An 18,516-nucleotide genomic window follows, 5' to 3' on the forward strand; every position below is an offset into this window, starting at 1 on the left:
GTCGATTTTTTCCTTCTGCAGGTTGTCTCAGCTTGTGATATTATTGGGATTTCTGATTCACTGCAGCTGGTCTCTATGATGCCTTTTCAGTTCTGTAGGTTGGGTGCTCTTGAAAAAAATAATATAAAAAATAACGGTGCAAACCAATAAGAAAACACAGAAAACATTAAAAAAGTTGTAAAAAAAAATCAAACAAACTCTAACAAACATATAAAAAAACACAGAAACCATTAAAAAAATATTCTTAATCAGTGTTTTTCCATATTTGATTTGGAAAAATAATTCATAAAAAAACCATTAAGAAAAAACACAGAAAATATTTAAAAAGTTGTAAAAAAAAAATCAAACAAACATATAAAAAAACACAGAAACCATTAAAAAAATATTCTTAATCAGTGTTTTTCCATATCTGGTTTGGTAGTTTTTGAGTTTTTCTTTTTTGATGTTTGTTTTGCTGTTTTTGATATCTAAGAGGTCGCCTCTCCTCCATTACACTTTAAAAGATAGTGTTTTGAGAGGAGAAGCCAAACCATCTGCCATCTATACAGTCTGAAATTTTCATAAGTGAAATAAAACCACCTGATATTCCGAAATTGAGGATCATAGGTATTCATCTTTGGCAGTATTCAGTGTTCAACCTATTTTGTGTTTTTGACTTCTCATCTATTCTCTTATCTTCTATTTTTTTCTCTTACTGGTTGTTAATGTTTACTATTAATTTATTTTCAGCTGCTTTCCCAGTTATCTAAGGTGTTCTTGGCTGAAGATTTCTAAAGCTAGAACTTTCTGGCGTTTGATCATTGTGAGTGCATGGTTATTTAGTGTGTTGTTTTCTAATGGTAAATGCAGTGCTTTTTCTGTTTTCTGTTTCCTATAAACCTCAACAGATGTTTAGATGGTGTGCATATATCACATAATCTATTTGCCATTATACTCAATTGATAAAACAAATATTAGTAAATTTCACTCTAAATCTACATTAAAACCAAAGTACTAATCTGAAACTGAAAACGAAAAAAAAAAAGTTGAAAAACTCATGCAACCGTCAAAACTCACTACCCATTTTTCATTTTTTTTGTTTGCTGTGTCACCAGATTTGTAGAAGTTTTGATTTTGATTTTTTTTTGGCTATATTTCGGTTGGTTTTTTTTCCCCTTTATAGGTCTCAACACATATCTTCACCCAAAAAAATGAGGATATACTAACAACCAAATAGGTGACAATCCCAGAAACACTAACTTCATTTTATGAAATGAAAGTTCCACACCCTCAACCATTCTGCTATTCCCTTCCTTCCAAAGCAAAAATAAATATCATTGGGCATCTATTTGCCATCTTAACCAAAAAAATGAGGATATACTAACAACACTGATTAAGAATATTTTTTTAATGGTTTCTGTGTTTTTTTATATGTTTGTTAGAGTTTGTTTGATTTTTTTTTTACAACTTTTTTAATGTTTTCTGTGTTTTCTTATTGATTTTTTTATGATTTATTTTTCATTTTTTTTTGTTTGCTGTGTCACCATATTTATTGTTTTTTATTTTTTCCTGTTTCATCTTTACTTTGTTTTTTCTATTGTGGATCTGTATTTGAAGAGATGGTGTCCACTCTCAATCTACATTAAAACCAAAGTACTAAAAAAGAAAAAAAAAATTGAAAAACTGATGCTTTTACCCGTCAAAACTCACTACCCATTTTTCATTTGAAGCTCATAAATTCAAAAACTCAAGCACCTTAGATGGTCCAACCAACATCTCAACAGCAAACAAAAACTCGATGTATATTTTCTACATTCACACATCCATTGTATATTTTTTTACAAAACTCGATCTTAACAGTTCAAATCATCCAATTTTGTAGTGAGAATTAGTTCTAACACAATTAAACCTAGGTATGTGGAACTAAAAAACGTATAAAAATCCAAAATTTTTTAATTTATTTCATGAAAAACACTCGGATCTGTTTCTTTACGCACTCAAATCGGAAAGAGAGGCAAAAGGAAAATCGATTAAATCTAAAACTCAAAACAAAAAAGTTTGGGAGAAGGATGACGAGAAATTTTCGTACCTTATTTCAATTGGAAATTGAAGCAGCGACGGCAAAGCGAGGCAGAGGCGGCACGGCAACGCAAAGGCGAGAGAGTAAGACGATGGAGTTGAGGAAGGGAGTGAAAGCAAAAGGAAAATCGATTAAATCCAAAACTCAAAACAAAAAAGTTTAGGACAAGGATGATGAGAAATTTTCGTACCTTATTTCAATCGAAAATTGAAGCAGCGGCGGCAAAGCGAGGTAGAGGCGGCACGACGATGCAGAGGCTGCACGGCGGGCGATGCAGAGGCAAGAGAACGCAGAGGCGAGAGATTGAGACGAGGGAGTTGAGTGAATTGGGAAAGTCTTGGCCTTAGGAAAGAAAAGGGTAGGGTTTTTTTTTTCTGATAATGGCAAAACGGCAGTGTTTTGGAATTGGGGCTTGGATCCCATCTGCACACGGGCTAGGCCTTCACACACACACACTTCGGGCCCAATAATAATAAAAATTCATCCAAACACTTTACACAACCTCCCAACACAAAAAGCCCAATCCGAAAAACTAATACACAATACAAAATACAAAACACCTTAATATAAAATACACAACATCTTTTACAATAATAAAATAATATAATGAAAGCGATCATAGTAATAATAAAAAAAAATGAAATTAAAAAGCCAATAATAATATAAAATATTATTAGAAAATTGAAGAAAACACCTTAACACAAAATGCACAACAACTTTTGCAATAGTAAAATAAAATAATGAAAACTATCATAATAATAAAATTAAAAATTAAAATTAAATAATAATATAAAATACTATTAGAAAATTGAAATTTATATCGTATATTATTGTGATCCAGAAGGCCTAATCTGAAAAATGAAAATAATATATAAGAAAACATCTTAACACAAAATACACAATAGCTTTTGCAATAATAAAATAAAATAATAAAGGCAAAAAAATTGAAATTAAAGAGGCAATAATAATATAAAATATTATTAGAAAACTAAAGTTTATCTAATATATTAAGAAAACACCTCAATATAGAATACACAAGAAAACACCTTAACACAAAATGCACAACAATTTTTGCAATAGTAAAATAAAATAATGAAAACTATCATAATAATAAAATAAAAAATTAAAATTAAATAATAATATAAAATACTATTAGAAAATTGAAATTTATATCGTATATTATTGTGATCCAGAAGGCCCAATCTGAAAAATGAAAATAATATATAAGAAAACACCTTAACACAAAATACACAATAGCTTTTTCAATAATAAAATAAAATAATAAAGGCAAAAAAAATGAAATTAAAGAGGCAATAATAATATAAAATATTATTAGAAAACTAAAGTTTATCTAATATATTAAGAAAACACCTCAATACAGAATACACAAGAAAACACCTTAACACAAAATGCACAGTCAATAATAATATAAAATATTATTAGAAATTGAAGTTTATATAATATATTATTGTGATATAGAAAACCCAATCCGAAAAATAGAAATAATATATAAGAAAACACTTTAACACAAAATACACAACAATTGTTGCAACACTAAAATATAAAAGCGGTTTAAATTTTTTGCATAGTTCCAAAATGTTTGGAAAAAACATATTTGAACAATCTTTTTGTGCTTATATGTGTGCATGTGTGTATACAATACAATCAAAACTTACAATGTCTTTTGTGTCTACACAGAGATTATCCTTATCAAAAAATTTAAATATATAAAAGACTCCATTATTCGTTACAAGACTTGCAAGTGCCTTTTTTTATAATATATATATATATATATATATATATATTTCTTTTTTTTGCTATAACCTGTTTGTAATTGTTAGTGGGTACTCTTATTAATAGCAAATTAATTTTGATAAATATTTGATTTTATGAATTTTGATATGTGATATCGATCTATGCTTTTTATAGGTTCTATTTTGATGGTATAATTATATTTCATGTGTTATTTTATTATTTTTGTTTATTTGTTGATTTAATATCTATTCTTCAACATATTAATCAATGAAATTGTTTATAGCATTTAAAATGCACCATGGGCATGGAACAGTAGAGGCTTCGAAGGGAGACGTCTCACCGAACTAGGCAAACGTGCTTTGCACGTTGTTCCGACCTAGTATATATAAACTGTCTATGAGATAGATATGAGACGGAATTTATTGTTTTAACTTTTTTTTTCGTTAAAGTTAACGGCGACAATCCCACTTTTCCTTTTGTCTCTCTCTCTCCAACTTTTTGCGCGTGCGTGTGCATAATGACTTTGCAGAAAAAGCTTAAAAAATAAAATAAAAATATAACTTTGTTAAAAAAAAATGATAATCCCAAGGTGCAAATGTATTTCTTTAGACATTTAGAATGACATATTATTAATTAAAACTTTTAAACATTTTAATATATATTTATATTTTTTCAAAATTTTTAATATTGTTTTGAAGATCGTTTAGTTAAAACACTGTAATAAAATAAAATAAGATGAAATTATTGGACTATCTGACTATGTAAATCATAAATTTCATAACTTAATAATCATAAGTACCAGAATTTTATAAACAAAATCATAACAATGAAATATCCTCAACGAGGTTATACAGTTATCCAGTAAAATATAATACAAAACCAAAATATATAGGAAAAAAGAGAAATAAATCTCATTTGACCCAAAACACGACATTAAATACCATCATCTTAATTATGTAAACTCAATCATTTTGTTAAAGTACTGATTGTAGTAGTTAATTTGTTTGTTAAAGTTTTTTTGTAATATTCTATTAATTATATTACTTGTATAAAAGTTGAAACAATGTCTTCTAAGCTATATATGCCATCAACTATTTTTACAAATTTTGTAAAAAAATATATTATTTTTGTAAAATAACTGTTTAATCTAATTAGACAAACGTGCTTTGCACGTTACTTTAACCTAATATATATATTTGCCTATACTTAAAAGAGCGTATAACGTTACTATTCATTACTGTTCATCATGAACAGTAAATCTAAATCAGTCGTTTTTTTTTTTTTTTAATTTTTTTTAAATTTTTTTTATAAATCTTATCTTATCTTATTAGTATTCATCGACAGTATGATGAACGATGAACAGTAAAGATTTTTTTTTTTAATCTGTGTGAATGCCAATGTGCGACGTAATACTGCAATCGTGCATAGGGAATGAGAGAGAGGAAGAAAGAAAAAGTCAAAAAAATATTGATTTTTGAGTTTTAAATGATCAATAAAGAAGCTGTTTTTTTTTTCGCATGTTTTTTTCGCATATCCTATTACTGTTTATTATATCATACACTAAAAATCAACTTTAATTTATAAAATACTAATTTTTTATCATTAAATAAATAATGAAATTTTACTGCACATTTTTAAGAGAAAAAAACTATCTAATTAATTTGAATTTTTAATATAATTTAAATTTCATAATAAATGATGAACATAAATAAATAATAATTTTATTCTTATACATTAGACTATTTTAATATTTGAAATTACACTTTATTTTTTTCTTCAATTTGACAGATGTGGCAAACGTGCTTTTTTTTATCAATTAGAAAATCTTACGCCATATAGGATTTTACATAAGTACCACTAATTTCAAAATAACCAAGCCATTTATAAAATACTAATATTTCATCATTAAATAAATAATGAAATTTTGTTAAATATTTTTAAAAAAGTATAACTATATAAATAATTAGAGTTTTAACATAATTTAAATATGATAATATTCTTAATTAACTAAAGAGAACTGCTACAACTAATAAAAAAGTAACCTGAAAATATGTCATGAATATGTATTTCATTTTTTTATTTTTCATTTCTTTTTTTCATGTATTTTTTTAATTATCATAAACATTTTTAAAAAAATAAAAAATTTACAACATCATTGGGTCAGGAGGGAATTGACAATCTATCTATTCCCAAACAAAATTATTGAGTTCGAGGAAGTGATTAATAGATTCTTAGGTTTTCAGAAACTTTTATATATTTTTTAAAATATTATTTAATTTGTTAATCTAATCATTACAATTTTCTTAAATATAAATTTTTTAAATTTTAAAACAAAAACTACATTAAAAAATTATATTCCAATAATATTTTAATTTTTATAATATTTTTATTTTAACTTTTTTTCTCTCATTTTCTAAAATCAAATAAAACATCTTAATCCAAATAATTTTATATATTACTATTCACAAACCATGTCACTACTATTAATACATCGATCCAAATCATATCTAAGGATATGATGTCTACGTGTGTTGTTTTTTGAAAAACGAGGTTGCTGCTGGTACATTAAAATTTTTAAGATTTAAATCCAACCCTTCATTTTACCACTTCTCTTTTTTTTTTTCTTCGGTTGGATTGCTTCGATTTATGCAGTGAAGTACTATCACTATCACAAAAATTCTCCACATCTCTTTTCACTTGTTAGGTACAGAAATTGAGTTCATAAAAAATTCTCTATATATTATTTATTTTACTTATGATTACGTTTTTTTTTTTTAATCCAAAACATATTTATATTTTACAAAATAAGTTATTTTTCAACCGGGCAAATGTGCCTCGCACATTGCCCAACCGCTAGTGTATATATATATATATATATATATATATATAATTAAAGGGCAAGCAGGCCAGCCAATTCATGTACGTAGGCACCCTACCATTTTTTTTTTGAACAAGTTAAACATAATATAGATAAATTAAACGGTTACAAGGATACAAGATTCAATGAGGTGGGAGTTCCTAACAATCTTCTCAAAACAAACAAAAAAACAGCACTAAAATAAAAATAAAATAACAAGAAAAACGAAATAAGTCAAAAGCTTGACTCCGATCCAATCCCACAAGGGTTTTAACATAGGCACCCTACCATTTAATAATTATTTAAGTACTAGTAGTCTAGTGTTAATTATATGATCCCTAGTATTTCGCGCGAGTGTTCTTTGAAAGTGAGCGTTATATGTGATTAGCTTCACATTTCCACGGGGAAATATATATATATATATATATATATATATATATATATGACGTAACACCATGTTACATCAAGTGCGCACTAACTATTTCAATTTAACTCCCTGTTGCAATTAAGTACTAGTTTTAATTGTAAATTAAATACTCTTAGGCTTGTTTGAAGGGCTAACTAATAATAAAATGATGAGTTGAGTTAGTCCACTGACCAAAAATGAATATTATGTAAAAACCTTTTGAAAGTTAATGGCTTAAAAAAAGAAAAAAAAAAAAAAATCAAGTTCTCTCAGTGATCAGTATGGGGACATGGCGCAATTTGCTAATCCTTTTTTTTTTTAATCAAATTATATGTTTGTATTTATCAAAAGTTAACCAATACACAACTTATCCTGTATAACAAAACTAAAATAACCCTCAGGGCCATCTTCTATCCACACTTGTTCTTCACTTTCATCATAAGCAAATTTTGGTAGAAAATGAGCTACCATATTCCCTTCCATATATGTATGTTGAATTATCCAGCTAGGCTTTTTACAAATAATTCCTTTTATATCTTTGACTAACTGCCCATGCCATTCCCAGTTGTCTTCTGCATTATTGACAACCTTAACAATTCCAAGTGCATCCCCTTCAAATATTGCCCTTTCCACATTTAGCTCTGCACACAACTTCAAGGCCTTCCACAGAGCTATAATATTAGCTACTACAACTGAACTTACCTGCTTCTTTGGCATATACAATAAGACTTGCATCTCTCCTTCTTCATCTATATCTGATGACCACACCTGCCCCTATCCTTCTCTGATTTGAATTAAATGCAGCATCCTAATTCACCTTCACAAAACATTCTCTTGGAGCTTTCCATTGAATCATGTGCCTATCTACTGTGGTGGATTCTGAGCTCTTTCTTTGGTTGTCTTGAGGTTGTTGAATTTCTATAACCCTGGTTTTAGCTTGATTAAAATGCATTCCCAGGACTAATGAATTTCTCCTCAAAGATATATCTATTTCTTCTTAGCCAGATATGTCTCGTAACAGAAGCTGCCACTTCTACACTTTCATTTGGGAGTTTCAACCATTTTCAACCATACTATATTCACATCCACCTCATTCGATTTCCACTTCTACACTGGGCTCTTCCTCTCTGCCCATACATCTATAGCAACTGAGCAACTCCAGAGTGCATGACACACTGTCTCTTCCTCCCTCATGCATATGGGACATTAAGGATTATCCACCACTTTCCTATGGTATAGGTTTCTTCTTGTTGGTAGGCAATTGTTAAGTGCTTTCTATAAGAAGGTCTTCACCACCCCTGGAACATCCAACTCGCACAAGACTCTCCATCATTCTTTAAATTTCTTTCCATCTGAGGGTTCCCCTTTAACTTTTTCCCTCCTGGTCAGTTTTAGATGGTAGCCACTTTTAACATTGAACAAGCCATTCTTGGTGTAGGCCCAGATTCTTTTATCATTTAAACCTATTTGACTAAGTGGGATACTGTATACTATCTCAGCCTTTTCCTTATTGAAAGTTGCCTTCACCATTTCAACATTCCACCTTCCACAATCTCTATCAATCAGTTCCACCACTCTTGCCTCAGCATTGAGATTTTTGATAGGGGATTGAATTCAATGAGAGGACTGACTTGGAAGTCATTTATCCTCCTAGATTTTAATACTAAAACCATTCCCAACTCCAGACAATTCCTTCCTTTAACAGATCTAGAGATCCCTACAAACTTCTCCAAATCATTGAAGGGCCACCCCTCAGCTTTGCATCAAGTACATCAGTATTCTTGAAGTACTTATCTTTGATAATTATGGCAGCAATAGAATCAAGCTTAGTTAACACTCTCCAACATTGTTTTGCTAGAAGAGTTGTGTTGAAACTCTCTAGCTCTCTAAAGCCCAGACCTCCAACAGCTTTTGCATACCCTATCTTCCCCTAACTACTCCACTGTATCTATTTGTCATTATTTATGTACCCCCACTAGAATCTAGCCATTACACCTGATATCTCTTTGCACAATCTTTTTGGCAATCTGAACACACTCATATGGTAAGTGGGTATAGATTGGATAACTACTTTGAGCAAAATCTCTTTACTAGCTGGGGATAGAAATTGGTTTTTCTAGTTGTTAATCTTGTGCCAAATTCTATCTTTAATCCCACTAAAGGTGTTGTAACGAGAGCTTCCAACCATTGTAGGTAAGCCCAGATACTTCTTACAATTGCTTTGCTTTGCACCCTTACTCCTAAATCTTGCACTATCTGATTCTTGTGAGCAATTCTAGCTCTTGAGTTGAACATAACAATTGTTTTTTGCCAGTTCATACATTGTCCAGAGGCCTTTTCATACACCTTTAATATGTGTCTTACCTTCTGTCACTCACTCCAGTTGGCTCTCCCAAAAATCATGCAATCATCAGCAAACATAAGGTGTGTAACTTTGATCCCTCCCCTTGCAACTGCCACACCCCTTATCTCTCCTTTTGCTTCTGGCTCATTTATTAGGTTACTAAGGCCTTCAACACATAAAATAAAGAGATAAGGGGATAGGGGATCCCCCTGTCTTAAACCTATCGAAGGATAAATAACCTTACCAGGTCTCCCATTCATCAACACTACATATGTTACTGAGGTTATACAATCCATGATCAGTTTTATCCACACCTTCCTCCAAGCCTCATCTTCTTCATTACTGCTTCCAGGTAAGCTCATTCAACTCTATCATAGGCTTTCGAGATGTCCAGTTTCAATGCCATACTCCCCATTCTACTCTTAGACCTAGTTTTCATTGAATGCAAAGCCTCATAAGCTGCTAGTACATTATCTGATATCAGCCTCCCTGGTATAAAAGCACTCTGGTTCTTTGAAATGATGTCATTTAGCACTAACTTGAATCTGTTTGCAAGAGTCTTGGCTATAAGCTTATACAAGACATTACATAAGCTTATTGGTCTATAGTCCCTACTTTTTTTGGTTTTGAGACCTTTGAGATCAAAGCCACATGGGTAAAATTTACAGATTTCTCTTTCATCCTTATTCAAAAAGCTTAAAATTGCCTCACACACATTGTCATCCATTATGCTCCAAAAGAATTGATAAAAGCAAACCTCATATCCATTAGGACCAGGAGATTTCAAGGCTCCTATTTGCTTTAGTGCTACCTCCATCTCTTCCCTGGAGAAACTTTTTCCCAATTCATCATTCATGTTGATTGTAACTCGAGCTTCAATAGGTTGCACACCGTCTGTTATTTGTCTACTTGTGGGAGCTTCTATTATGTATACCTCGACATAATGATGTCTGAAAGCCTCAACAATCTCCTCATTTTCAACTTTCATATCTGAGTTTGAATCCATCATTGTGGAGATCTGGTTCTTCTTTCTTCTTTGATTAACACACGCATGGAAGAACTTTTTGTTTTTATCCCCCAATGAATACCAGTTCCTCTTTGCCCTTTGTTTTCACCTTATATCCTCATGCTCCAATAAAACCCCCACTTCCTGCTGTAGCTTTTTCAACTCTTCAATATTACAAGGCCCCTCAACATCTTGTAACTCTTTTATTCTATCAATTAGCTGCTCAATATTATGGCTTCTATCTCTGTCCTTCCTTCTGAAGCTTCTTATCACCTGGCCACTGCATACATTCAGCAAGTTTTGCATCTGTCTCATAGGCTTCATAGAATAACTCTTTTCAGACCACACTTCTTTTATCATTTTTTCACAATCTTCTTCCCTTATCCAATTGGCCTCAAATTTAAAGGAGTGCTACCTCTTAGTCTGCTTCCTATTTTCCTTAATCACATATAACACCACTGGTTTTTTATTTGAGCTTTGTGCAATTAAACCTACCACTTCGACTCTTTTGAACAGATTGATCCACTCATTGTTTGCCACAAATCTGTCAAGTCTCTCTTTTGTAAAAGTATGGTCTAAGTGTTTATTACTCCATGTGAATGGATTTCCCATAAAACCAACATCATACAAACTATTTTCTTCTAAGGTCTTACGAAACTGAGCGATTAACTTTTCTGCTCTTTCCCCCCTTCTCATCCTGGGACAACATTTCATTAAAATCACCAGCTACACACCATGCTATCCCATGCTGGTTTTAGTTTTGTCAGTAATTCCCATGATTGCCATCTCTTGCTTGCTTCAGGATGCCCATAGAAGCCTGTGAACCACTAGGCTCCATCTCTCCTTTCATTAACTTTTGCACTTATATGCCACTGCGAGAAACTCTGAACTTCTACCTCGTTTTCATTCTCCCTCAATGAGAAACATTACTCTGGACTTCTTCTCCTTCACCAAATGGTGAAGGTTCAGAACTGTTCGAGGGTTTCCAAGCTCTCGGCAGTTTCAACTTATTCTTACTCCCTAACCACATATCATCCTTCACTTCACTAACAATGACTCTTTTTTGCAATTTCACAAGAGCAATAGACTCACCTCTGGGGTCTCCCACATGCTCCTCTTCTAAAGTAATCATAAAACAGTTAGCTCCCATCTCATGAAAAACCATCAGTTTATTTACTCTCCAAATTTTCCCCATCGTCGATCTTATAACTTTCTTTCCTACTGATCTCTCAAAGCAGATTTTCCCTACCAAGCTTCTTTCCCCCTATTCCTTCCAGACTTCTTGTTCACTTGACTGTATCTCTATCAGCTTAATTTCTTCTTCACTTAACTTCAATCTATTCCAGATCTCTTCTAAATCCTCCATTCTCCCTTTCTTCGGCCACCTCAGTGAGCAGAGACTCCTCTTCCCTGCTTCCCCAAAGGAGGATAGACTAACTAACTTCTTCTCTGTCACTTTGTAAAAAGCGCTAGAGAGAAGACTTTGTTCGAATTTTATGTGTAATTTGATTAATCCTTGGTAAACTATACATACTCTTGTTTTTACAAGCTACGTGGCTAAAATAGTACATGGAAATTAAACGTTTCTAAGATTAATCTATGTCCATTGATGAACAGTCTAATAATGATGATTTCAGAGGCCTTCCATTCCATTCCCTCGATAGTTTTGGAAAAGGTTGGCCATAATAGCTATCTATGCATATAAACATGGAAAACTTAGCCGATCGAATTGTGTTTCGAAATAGCAAGACCAGTTGGATTTTGACAATTAACCCTTCAGTGCAGCCAGCTTTACAAAATGATAAATTGATCCTCAATAAGGAGGCCTTTTCAGAACAATTATATATAGAACATTTTCCCTGTTTACATATCAGAGAGTTGATATACGAGCTACTTTTCTTTTTTGGCATGCAATCATATGTTTCATTGCTGTAAATCGAACTCAGGTCTGTTGATAAACGAAATGCTTGGAGTGAGTATAAACATTAGGAAACAAAAAATAAAAATGAAGCCTTGCTTCTATATAGGAGAAAATGTATATAGGTGCAGATAAGCAGAAAATTATACGACATTACTACACCTCATGAACTTGCCTGCATGACACTAAGACCCTACTTCACATGTAGACACCACAAGAGAGAAAAGGATGTATATATTTTTCATATTCAATAAATTAAAATTTTTTTGTGATGTATAAAATCAGACCCTAACCCTATGCATAGAAAAGACTCATTCAGAATTTACAGCAAAGAAGGCCCTGCCTCCAACATCTATGCTTCCGAAAATGCCTCTGGTCAGCTTTTGCCATTCTAACTGGACTGCTATTCCATTCAGACTGTAATCTGTAGACATGATCAACCAATTTGCATATATCAGTGATAAACTTGGATATATAAAGACAGGAAAAGGAATAAGTTTGCAGTAAATTACATGGGAAAGGCAAAGGATCGCGTGCTGGTTGTGCTGCTATCTGACCGAAGAGAGATACTACCAGAATATCCCATTGGACCAGAGTAATTTATAAGACTCGATAGAGTACCCGCTGCAGAGCAACTTTCCTCTCCACGACCTACTGCAGAAAAACTTGTCTCTCCTAGAGCATGTTGATGTCGCCTTGAAACTGTATGAGCATCAGACAAGCCGTTTTCAACCTTTGACGTCTTTTGAGTTTCATGACATTCACTGTCACCATTTTCAAGACCCTCCAGTCTGCCACTATCTGAAGGTTCTAAAGAGTCAAAATCGAAAGTGATGCTACCACTTTCCACCTTGCTATTGTAAAATAACTCATTGACAGTACTACTACTGTTTGATAATTCAGTGGCAGGAACAAGAGTAGGGCTTGCCAACATTTGATCCCCAGTGCTATTGTTTGATTCTTCAGCTGAAGAAACAAAATCAGGGCTTGCAATCTTTGGATCCACACTCCTAATGTTTGATTCTTTCACTGCATAAACCAAAGTTGAGCTCGCCAATACCTTATTCCCACTGCTATTGTTTGATTCTTCGACTGCAGAGACCAAAGCAGGACCAGCCAAGATTGGTCTTTCACCATAGACCTGCATTTAAACCATTGGAATCTACAATTTATCCTCAAATACCAAACCTCTCTCAAGCATAAACATGATTTTACCCAATACCAAACTCAATTCCAAAGGTCGTTCTAGTGCTACCCACATCGCCATGTGACCATTACCATGAACAATTTGTATTGCTATAGTTGGAGATTCAACAATTGGAGCTTCAACCGGTCACCTTCTGATCATTAAAATCAATTTTTTTTTTCTACACTTTTTTCTCTTCTGAGAAGAGATTCGTTAGATGTACGGTAATTATGGAAACCATTCTATGCCCCTGAGAAACTCAGATACTCCAGTAATTGTCTCATGCAAGTGGGATGGTTCCCAGTTGAAAAAAACAACACGAAACAATATTTTACTAACACTATAACATGAAAAACCCTGCTAAGATAGTGGATCCCATGCAATGATGGAACATTGGGAATCAACCCTTAATTATAAGATGATTTCTTATATCACACTATGATTTTGACTAAGAGGTGCATACCTGAAAGGGCTGTTGTTCAACTTTATTGCTGTCATTGCTCAAACAATCAAATTGGGAAGCACACACGCCGCTCGCTACCATTGGAAGCATATTTCCAGGGAAAAACATCTTTTTGGAGGCATCAGTCAGAATACTACCAGTGGCATCTTCCCCTGTCTGCATCGAGTCCTTGGAATCGTATTGATTAGTAGAATCCTTGTCAGAATAATTTTCTGCTGAAAAATTTAATCCATCTGGACCAGAAATATCAATATCTTCTTTTTCTTTTGCCAATTCTTTGTTTTGATCCTTATCAGGCGGCAGAACAATGCACACAGTTTTCTTATCTCTACCACTCTCAAACAGGATCTTCTCGCGGGAATGCACGCCTTCATCAACACAGATGTCTTTGACAACATGGTAAGTACTCCCTTTGTAGCAAACTGTCAACTCTGGCAGTTCACATTCCATAACACCTTTGTCCATAACAAAATGCAAGTCCTTGTCAAATGATTCTGTTTTTTGGGAAGATTGATTATGCAATGCAACAAAATCTTTGACCTCGTCTTTATTTTCATTGTTTATATCAACCATGCTCATAGAACAATCAAACTTTATGGCAGTCCAACCATCTCCGTCATTTGTAGCATTCGAGAATGGCACTGCATCCTTCTCATCGCCCTTTAAGTCACACAAGAGACTCTGATTTTCTGTCATGATTAGGTTTTGAGACTTCATAGCAGAATCCAGAGCAATGTCATTGTAGTCAAAAGGTTTAGAATCAGGCTTATGGCCAAGAGTTGAATGGCAGAACACTGGTTCACTATCTGCACGTAAATTAAAATTTGGAATGCTAGTGAAAATGAAACCAGGGAGATCTATCACTCAGGCCTTGTTTCAAACTGAACAACTCACGTGCATAAAGCATGAATTTAGTAACTACTGGTAGTTTGAAAATGTAGTTGGTAGATGAGATTTTTAAAAGACTAATAACTGAAAATAGAAAAGTAAGCCCACAGGGCCTTAGCCTAACAACTGATATATCAGACAGAACTAGTCTTATGGCCATGTTGAGGATTATTAATTCTCTACTAAATTTAAAAAAAAAAAGTGCACTAAAGAAACACACTTCCAAGCCTAAACCAAACTTGTTTATGCTACCCTTTAGCTGAGATAATCTCCACTCTCCCGACTCTTACACAAAGTAGGACAGCCAATTGTAAGGTGGAGAAGAGAAAAAGAATATTCCTGCATCAGAAAAAGAATACACCAGATGCAGCTATGTTACATAAACGAACAGAATTAAAAGAGACAGAAAGCTATGTTATTACCAAGTTTCATGTTTACAGGTACTGGGAAAGATGGGTGAAAATTCTGAAGCAATTGTGCGTGAGATTTTGAGCTTTCAACAATTCGGATAGGTGAAAGCAACTGAACCGCCCTGCACATCAAAATGCAAGCCAAACCGAGTAAGAAAACCTTGTTCATTAAGAAATTAAAAAATAAAGAAACTAATTGACAAAATGTTCACCAAGACCTCACTGATTCACTGCAATGTAACAAACTACAGCCAAATATTGTTTTCATATGCTCTGAATCAACTGATTACAGTAGTCTCGGCAAGTGGAGAATAGTGGGAATACTAGCAATCCAAAAGAAAGATAATTCCAAGAATATAAAACAAAGGGTCAGAAACAGAACAGCAATAATAACATGACTCTTCTAGAACTTCGGGCAACAAAAAAATGGTTTGCTGCTACTCTCACATTATGAAAGAGAAAAGATGCAACCTTACACGAAAAGAAGAAATCATAGGTTCCTACATTGCCTTTTGCTATATTAAGGATGTCAATCTAGAATAGCCAATTTTCAATTGAGTAGCCAATGGTAGTAAGTGAACAGAAAAAGACGTGCAACTTCCGAGTTTCCAACAAAATAACGTTAAACAATATTGAGTTTAATAAAAAGCAAACACGCCTCAATGAAACTACTGCTTTTACTAACACAAGAAACATGTCTCCAATAAAATGCAACGAGAATTGTTGCACAGTCATAGGTTACAAGTAAATGAATCGATGAACCCAAAAAAAAAAAAAGAACTTTCGTCTAAACGGTTTTCATTTTTTTAATAATTTTCGTATGGACGAGAAAGGGCAAACTTTCGACCCATTTTGTGGAATCTGCAGCCTGTTCTCAATATACGAGAAAAAGTTAAAACTTTTAGAAAGGTTCCATAAATGATAAACCAATTCAAAGTAAATAAATAAATACGAGTTTGAACTTCGTTTTACGAAATTCCTACCTTCGTTTTGTCTGTTAGCACTTAGCTTTGAAGAACACAAGCCATTATAATAAACAAAAACAGAGAAGACATCCAAAAGCTAACAGTGAAATCGCAGATGGACTTTCACTTGAATCCCATGTGAAAAAACAAGGAAAACCAAAATGGCAGAATATCAGAGATCTGAGTCGGATCCCACTCAAAACACAGACCCAAAGAACTGAAAAAAAAAAATGGTCAAACAAATAGGAACAAAAAAAAGAAATTGGATACCTTCACGATCAGCGCTATGAGGGACAATCGAACAAACCCTCTCTCTTATCACATCTGAAAAGACAAACTTCCTAAATTTCTCAATGCACCCAGAAACAAGACAGCTCGAAAATCAGGTAAAAAAACTAAATAATACCATCAAGGTAACAAATCAGGGACAAAGAAAGACGCTATGTGAGGACTAAGTAATTCTCTCAAATCGCAAATAGGCAGAGAGAGAGAGAGAGAGAGAGAGAGAGAGATCTTAGGTGGTAGAGAAGCCGAGAAAGCGGCATTCCATGGTTTAATTAAACTGGATAATATATTAAAGCCGAAGACTGCGAGAAGAAGGGGAACAAAGAGTCTCCATAGCCAGCAGAGCTTATTTAGTTTTATCTAGGAAATCCTGATAAAAAGGTCAACTCACCACTGGGGAAAGGAGGGGAAGGTGAACCCTCTCTGCAATTAATTCTAGTTGATAAAAGAGAGATGAGCAACAAACGGTACCCTAATTAATGGAATTCTGTCCTTAGTTATCGCATATAATCTCGCATCCATATTCCTCGTTTCCATTTCCACACGCTATCCGGGAAAATCATTTTACCTCCTTAAAAATAAGGAAGGAAACATTTTCCACCACGCCAAACACGAACACTTTTCCCCCAATAATGTCTTCAACGCGTATGATCCGTAGAGAATCTCCCAGACTGCCTCGACTTCCGCGATATAACAGAAAGAATCCCTTTTTTAAGGAGAGGATTTGACTCTCAACATCTCGTTAATAAAACGAACCATTTTTTTCGAACTGACATTGATGTCGGAGAAACTGAGCACTGTCACGCAAAGTCAAACCCCCAGTTTGTAATCGTCGGAGGGAGATGGTGCCCGTTAGTTCCTATGAATGGATTAGCCGGAGAAAGGGACGGCAAGAGAGAGAAACAGATAATATCTGAAACTCTCCAGGATGTATAATGCTACTATGGGCCTACGGCAGATTCTGAAAATCCCAGAGCAGAACAGAACTGAGCAGCTCATTAACGATATCTGATTTTTTCGCTCTCTCTCTCTCTCTCTCTGTATTTGAGGATCTCTGTTGCTATTCATTTATGTTAATATATTTTCAAATGGGCCCCCCACTGGCAATGAGTTAGTAATTATCCTCGTCATTTCTTAAATACAACAGTTACATTACATGTTGAGATGCAGAATCAAGCTTAGTTGGTTGGTTGTGAATACGGATCTCTCTGATAAATCATGCTTGTATCAGGATTGGTGAATCAGAGAATCAATGCGCTTCAGAGAATTCTGAAGCAATAGCATCAGCACCATGACGAGGCGTTTCATTGACCCACACGTGGCGGCTGGATTGCGATATATTCAAAATACTGTGCACATATTCAAGAGGAATCACAAACCTTGGTTTGTTCATGGTTGTCTGCATTTTGGGCAGATAACAGATGGGATAGGAAAGGGAAAAAAAAAAGGGTTAAAAATATTTTCTTTCGATTCTAGAAACACTTTCCAAGCGATGTTGTTACTGTTTGGATCCTTTATTTTGTTATAAAAAACGGAGCTTTAATGTAGACAAGTCATAAAAATTGACAATTCCTAAGGTGGGGGGGGGGGGCATGCATGGCAATGGAAAGAAGTCCAAAGATGCCTCTTTTGCAAAAAGCTAACTTTAGATACAGACGACTTTATTCGTGCAAGAAAATCTGAAAATGGGAGTAAAATGAGATACCTTTTGAAAGCTTATCAAGACTACTTTCATGAAGATGTCAGCTTTTATTGGACATATATGTGTTTTTTTTTTATCGACCTCCCCAAGTACTTGCACTCAATATTTCCATTGAATTTTGGAGAGAGCATTGCAGCACGTCTTTCTGAAATAAGCTTTCCAACACAGGATGTGAAGGGTTGAAAAATTTAATGGCTCCAAATGAACAAGAAATGGCCATTTGGAGCATAGAAGAGTCAGCACAGAGACTGTTTGGTGCATAATAAATATTT

At 33.6% G+C, this 18,516-nt stretch overlaps 1 protein-coding gene across 10 annotated transcripts; it reads right to left on the minus strand.

Annotated features, from left to right (window-relative positions):
• Window positions 1-12,427: 12,427 nt before the first annotated feature.
• LOC109022047 lies at window positions 12,428-17,607 on the minus strand. Of its 10 annotated transcripts, XM_019004833.2 has the most exons (7): window positions 17,014-17,607; window positions 16,528-16,581; window positions 15,511-15,615; window positions 15,305-15,414; window positions 13,995-14,800; window positions 12,858-13,486; window positions 12,428-12,769 (listed from the first exon to the last, which is right to left on the minus strand). In XM_019004833.2, exons 3-7 carry the CDS (start codon window positions 15,558-15,560, stop codon window positions 12,661-12,663), a joined length of 1,704 nt encoding a protein of 567 aa, XP_018860378.1. In that variant the 5' UTR covers window positions 15,561-15,615; window positions 16,528-16,581; window positions 17,014-17,607; the 3' UTR covers window positions 12,428-12,660. The 10 variants fall into 10 exon arrangements, with proteins under 10 accessions (XP_018860378.1, XP_035540671.1, XP_035540670.1 ...); XM_035684778.1 differs by lacking the exon at window positions 16,528-16,581 and having other exon boundaries at window positions 16,934-17,607; XM_035684777.1 differs by having other exon boundaries at window positions 15,511-16,581; window positions 16,934-17,607.
• Window positions 17,608-18,516: the final 909 nt, after the last annotated feature.

Source organism: Juglans regia, chromosome 13 (genome assembly GCF_001411555.2).
Source record: "Juglans regia cultivar Chandler chromosome 13, Walnut 2.0, whole genome shotgun sequence".
NCBI lineage: Eukaryota > Viridiplantae > Streptophyta > Magnoliopsida > Fagales > Juglandaceae > Juglans > Juglans regia.